Consider the following 6,353-nt stretch of genomic DNA (forward strand, 5'->3'; position numbering starts at 1 on the left):
CATAGGCCTACGGCGTTCATAGGCGTGTGTGTCCAACGGCATTGAGTCAGCATTGGTTGAAGTTGTATAGGTGTCCTCTACGTCATGAGTGGAGGCGTTGATGGAGGTTTGAAGGTCATGAAGTGGGTTCACATCACGAGGAGAGCCGTCTGCGGCAGGTTGCAGGCGCGTAATACTGGTCATTTTCCCGAGGGTGAGCGAAACTCTTTGATCCCCCAACGGTTGTTGAGAGAGTTGAAAAAGCGTTGCTATACGGGCGGCTGGCGACGGCGAGTACTGCTGCAGAAGGTATGCGTTGATGGCGTCATAGTAACGGTGAGAGGCAGGGGGAGGGTGGGGGCAGGCGGGAAGAGCAGGTCACTCCGGGGTCACCAATGTGACGGGCCTAGTGAGGGTTGAGAACTCAAAGGCAGGATGCAATCAACTGAGTTGTATATTAAAGAACACTCTCCTTTATATACAAAACTTCAAGGCAACAGGACATAACATGTTCTAGGAAATGACAATGTTACAGAGGAAAACTGCAGACATGAATTTTCATGTTCGTTTTAGTGCGAGGGAAGAGCGAAGATACAAGCATAATATATATAAAAGGACTTATGTACAATTGTGTGACACACGGTTGGTACAACTGAAATGAAGCATTACTCCCCGGACGTGACATGTTGTGCGTACGTCGCCAATCCATTCTCCGTTGATCCAGCCGATCTGCCTGTTGGGACCGGGGAACAAGAGGAACTCATAGATATCCAGGCTGACGAGACAGCAAAGACAAAGCACAAAGAATGCTCTCCTTTAAACTTCTGGGTGAGCATGGCCTCCTCATACCCGATGCTAGCCCGTCACGCTGTTCCCCAGCTACTGATTTTCCCCTCGACGTGGGAGTGCGAGCAGGGGTTCTCAGCCTTCATGGCCATCAAGTCGAAGAGCAGGAACCGTCTTGCTGTGCCCGGGCATGATTTCCGATGTGCTGTGAGCAAAGTCATGCCCCACATTGACCAGCTGGTGGAGAAGAAGCAGATACAGCCCTCACATTGAGTTGTTGTTTTCTTAGTCAATTTGCATGTTCTATTTTTACAATTACAGAAATAAAGTGGTATCTGATCGAATTTAGTTTCTCTGGAACCAGGTGGTACGCGGCGACTGTACGGGACCTCCTAGTGGTATTCGATCACAAAAAGGTTGGGAATCACTGCTCCAGCGGAAGCGACAGACACAATGTCCATAGAATGGAACAGGTAGTACCAGATCTACCGGTTCCCTCCAACCAACCTTCTGCTGAAAGTCCTCGACAAACTGAGATCCTTTCGAGGGATAGCAACAATAGTGGCCCACAAGTGGCCCACAAGTGGCCCAACAGAGTTGGGTTCCCTTTGATAACGGAACTACGCCTGAAGCTGATCCTGTTGCCGGACCCAGTTCTGACTCAGCAAGTGTAGAAATTGACTTTCTCAGCTTCATCTGAGAAAACCCAGAACCTTCATCTCATGATTTTCTCGCCTTAGCGGTCAAGAAACGGTTTCTAGGGACAGTATTAACTTCTTAGAAGAATACAAGTCAAAGTCAACAAGAAGACAATATGAGACTTCCTGGAAGAAAGGGGTGGCCTTTGCCAAGGCGAAAAAACCTAAGGAGATTTCTACGGATTTCTGCTTGTCCTTCTTCATCCATCTTCATGAACAAGGTTTAGCAGCAAACATGATTACTACATGTAAATATGCCCTAGCCAGACCAATACTATATGCCTTCCAGGTAGATTTTTCTAATGGAATCTTCAACAAGATTCCAAAAGCCTGCCCTAAACTTCAGCCCGCAGCTCCTCCAAAGCCCATTTCATGGTCTTTGGATAAGGTTCTTCACTTAGCATCAACTATGAACAATGAGGATTGCTCGCTGAGAGACTTGACTCAAAAGGTGATTTTCTTATTTGCACTAGCCTCAGGAGCCAGAGTTAGCAAAATAGTGGCCCTCTCGAGGGATGATGGCCACATTCAGTTCACAGACGCCGGAGAACTGAACCTCTTTCCGGACTCGACATTTCTCGTTAAGAACGAGCTGCCCACTAAGAGATGGGGTCCCTGGAAAATCTGCCCTCTGAAGGAAGAAGCATCCCTCTGCCCAGTGGAATGCCTAAAGGTTTATCTTCATAGAACTTCAGACTTTAAGGGAAGTCAGATTTTCAGGGGAGAGACGTCTGGTTCAACATTATCCTTGAAATAGTTAAGGGTGAAAATCACCTATTTTATACGCAGAGCGGATCCAGACAGCACACCCGCAGGTCATGATCCGAGAAAAGTTGCCTCGTCTCTGAATTTTTTTTAGATGATGTCGTTTGAAAGCCTTCGTGCTTATACTGGATGGAAGTCATCCAGAGTTTTCTTCAAACACTATGCGAAGCAATTACAGGAAATAAAATTTAAAGTGGTGGCGGCAGGCAGTGTTATAAAACCTGCTGCTTGATTACTGCGAAGAACAGTGCACTAATTGGGACTTCTAGTGAAGGGTGTACATGATAGACCCGTAAGACATATCATGTTGAGTATTGTGTTTAGTGATAACACTATAGACTGTTCTCTCTACACAGGTGACATTAAGCATAATAGACTGATACAAGTGCCAGGCATACTTATATGCACATTGTTCCTAGTAACAACAGAATACATAGTGAAATTTTACGTTTCCCTTAGAGTAGCTAATGTTTTCCTTTTCAGGTGAAACTTGTATTAATTTTGTTATTACTATTTATGCTTTTATGCAGAATTGTTCTGCATATGATGTATTGAATAAAACCATGATTTCTATTTTTGAAATAAACAATAAAAGGAATCTTTGCGTCTCTTTCACCTCAAACATTCTAGATTAAGAATAAAGTCAGAGCATCCTTGATTCTTTTAATATTTAAGAAAATATTGGGGAATTAAGGTTAAGACTGTTCCAAGCAAACAGGTAAGAACTGATAGTACTACACAGTTCATTTTACTGAACTAAGGTTTCCTAAACGTATATAAACCTGTCTGTCTCTTTTCAGCCAGACTTGGGAGGTATCAGTAACCTATACAGAGATATACCATCTAAGTACAAACTATCCTTTATGTATATGATGACACTAATATACAAACTATTCGCTAGATTGTTCCTTGAACTCACAATCCTCGGGTTTTTTCCTAGAGTCTACCCAGACTCTTCCTTGTAGGGGACAGGAAGAGCTGACATAGTTTATGATCAGTTAATTGATGTATAACAGTAACATCAAGTGTCTATAGGTCTAGAAGACCAAATAGGAAATATTTATCTCGAGATAACGGCACTATTGAAAATCCACAGAAACATTAATGCTTGGGTAAACTTCCATCAGGACGAGATGGCCTGAGCCCAAAAAACGGATTTTGAAGCGAAAAGAAAAATCTATTTTTTGGGTGAGGTAGCCTTGTCGTCCTGATGGACCCACCCTCTTTTTGACAAAAGGATAATGATTCCCTCCCTATGGTACTGCATCTGCAACACCTACAAAGCTACAAAGAATGGCTTGCTGGCGCCTAGCTTTGGCGATTCGGCGCACTATTTACAGTACAGTAGGAGTGTGGAGAGCGTTGCCTCTTCAACGACTCTCCTATATTCTTGCCACTTTTTCCCCCTCGAAGCGGAAACGCTATTAGGGGTGTAGATAGCTATGAGACGTGTCAAGAATACATCCTCTGATTACGCGATATCCAATTTTAAGGGATATTCGCTCCTGGATACCTTTTGTAAATTCTCTGGGATATATCACTGTTGTCAAATATAACCTAGGAAGCTACTAATGGAGGAACTTCCATCAGGACGACATGGCTACCTCACCCAAAAATAGATTTTTCGCTTCGCTTCAAAATCCGTATATATATATATATATATATATATATATATATATATATATATATATATATATATATATATATATATATATATATATATATATATATATATATATATATATATATATATATATATATATATATATATATATATATATAAGTGTAAGAGAAATTTTATATATGAAGAATTTAGAAAAATATTCATAAAATAGAGAAAATTTTGAACAATCTTATTAAAGTATGATATTCAAATATAACTCGAAAAAACATTTCTCAAATAAAGTTTATTAATATTTCCAAATATCAAATTGTTTAATATCTATCCAATATAATATAATTTCTAAAATATGACTAAATCACCATTTCTCAGAGATCATGTCTCACTCTTGCGATGGTAGTGTATGATAAGAAAACTTAAATCAAGGAAAATGTTTTTAGAGAAAATCTTTACTTATATTGAAATCTGGAAGTTTAATAAAAAGCATTTTCTCTGTTGATGAAGTCCAGAAAGATTCATTTGGGATGAGATAGGATTTTCTCATTCGGAAAATAAGGAAAGGAAAATGAAAGGAATTATTCATTCCTAACAATGCATAGTTTACAGGATATCAATATTGGAATATATTATATTATACAAAATATAAATTGCGTGAGAGAGAGAGAGAGAGAGAGAGAGAGAGAGAGAGAGAGAGAGAGAGAGAGAGAGAGAGGGGGGGGGGGTTGACACTTTCTGGTCTGACACTTTCTCTTGTATTCAAAATCTAAAAAAATGAATATAAAAATCCCCCATTTTCCTTTTATCTTCTCTCAGGTACCTATGGTTAATATCCCTTTCCCAGGACAGAAGTCTTTGATTAGAAGAGACTTTATTTTCTTGTGGACATCCAGGTGAAGCTTCCATCTTTTGTCAGGAAAAAACGTTTGCAGAATCATTTAACAAACGTTTTGAAATTTTCTTATCGGTGGTAAGACATTGAACTCCTATTTCTAAAGACAAAGGATAGTTTAGATTTTTTTCTTTGTATGATATAGAGGATTTTTTTTTAATTTTTATATTATACAATTTTTCTTTTATTCCAATTATTATTGATTTAATTATGATTATCTAGAGACCTTTGAAGTCTCTTTCATTTCAGAGACTGTTCATTTCGAAACGGTGTTAACCAAGAATTATTCAAACATGTCTCATGTTTCATGTTTCATAGTAATTTCAATCGTAACTAGAGGGAGATCATCAATATTGCTAAAATGGAAATACATAAAATTGAATCTATATTAACTTGGTTTAAACATACATACATACATACATGCATACATACATACATACATACATCCATATATAGGTATATTTATTACCATACGTTTATTACACATTACAATTCGTCCTAAAATTCATGAAATAGTCTATCTAATGTCAACGGACATTAAAAGATAAATTATACAAAGTCATACAAACAATGGTAAAGAAAATCTAAAATTTTCCTAATTCGACAGAGAAGGAAGTATATAATCCCACAAATGAAATGTGTGTATTGTGTTACGTAAACAAAGTTCCCTTTTCAAAATATGAAGCCATATCATACATTTCCCACTTTTATGTGGGGTCGATGTTCACAATCTCCACTGGCCATATTGGTTTTGGCTTATTTTTCATGGTCGGATACCTTTTCCTGTCACCAACCCTCCCCATTTACCCGGGCTTGGGACCGGCACCAAGTTGAGGCTGGATTGCTCCCTTCAGTGGCTGGGTTTTGCTTTTCAATATTAATAATGCTAAAACAGTATTGAATCTTGTATTAGGGATAGGTTATTGATGTTTATTTGATGGGGAGGGAGAGACAGATAATATTATTGGCTTTCATGCTCTGATTTGGGGGAGATTAAATTCAGAGATGAAAAGGAATCATCTAAATGAATTTATTCTTGTTAAGTGAAAAGAGGTTAGTTCTATATGAAGTGTTTATTCTTCTTAGGGATAAGCTAAATATAGTAATTAAATAAATACAGATCATATAAAAGAGAATATAAGTTTACTTTATTTTATTCATAAAGTTTATCGTAGTGGTGAGATTATTACGAAGACTAAAGTATTTCTACAGCCATCTCTCGTAGCTCAAAATAAGGAAATTTTACCTTTAGTTATTTTTTTGTTTTTAAACATTCGAGGGAATAAAAAAAAATGAGTCTTTTGTGGATATTTTTTGTATTATGGTAAAAGTATAAAGACCAGAATGTAAACATATAAACACATGGAAGGACTTTGAGAGCCATCTGCAGAACGTTTAATGAATAGGTAACTAAATTTCACCTCTGGTATTGTATAAGCCTCTGATTATAAGAGAAGTTATGTATGATGTTACTGAAAGAAATTGAACGATTTGGTGGTACTAGTAGTAGTATTTGTTGTAGTAGTAGTAGTAGTAGTAGTAGTAGTAGTAGTAGTAGTAGTAGTAGTAGTAGTAGTAGTAGTATAAAATAAGAAAATGAAACAAGCCACCTAAA

The 6,353-nt window shown here is 37.9% G+C and overlaps 1 protein-coding gene across 1 annotated transcript; it reads left to right on the forward strand.

The window, feature by feature from the left end:
* The first annotated feature begins 636 nt into the window (after positions 1 to 636).
* On the forward strand, positions 637 to 1,038 carry LOC137626945 (zinc finger BED domain-containing protein 5-like). The gene has a single exon (XM_068357930.1). The coding sequence runs from the start codon at positions 637 to 639 to the stop codon at positions 1,036 to 1,038; it is 402 nt and encodes a 133-aa protein (XP_068214031.1).
* The last annotated feature ends 5,315 nt before the right edge of the window (positions 1,039 to 6,353 follow it).

This window comes from Palaemon carinicauda, chromosome 34 (genome assembly GCF_036898095.1).
Source record: "Palaemon carinicauda isolate YSFRI2023 chromosome 34, ASM3689809v2, whole genome shotgun sequence".
In the NCBI taxonomy this organism is placed as follows: domain Eukaryota; kingdom Metazoa; phylum Arthropoda; class Malacostraca; order Decapoda; family Palaemonidae; genus Palaemon; species Palaemon carinicauda.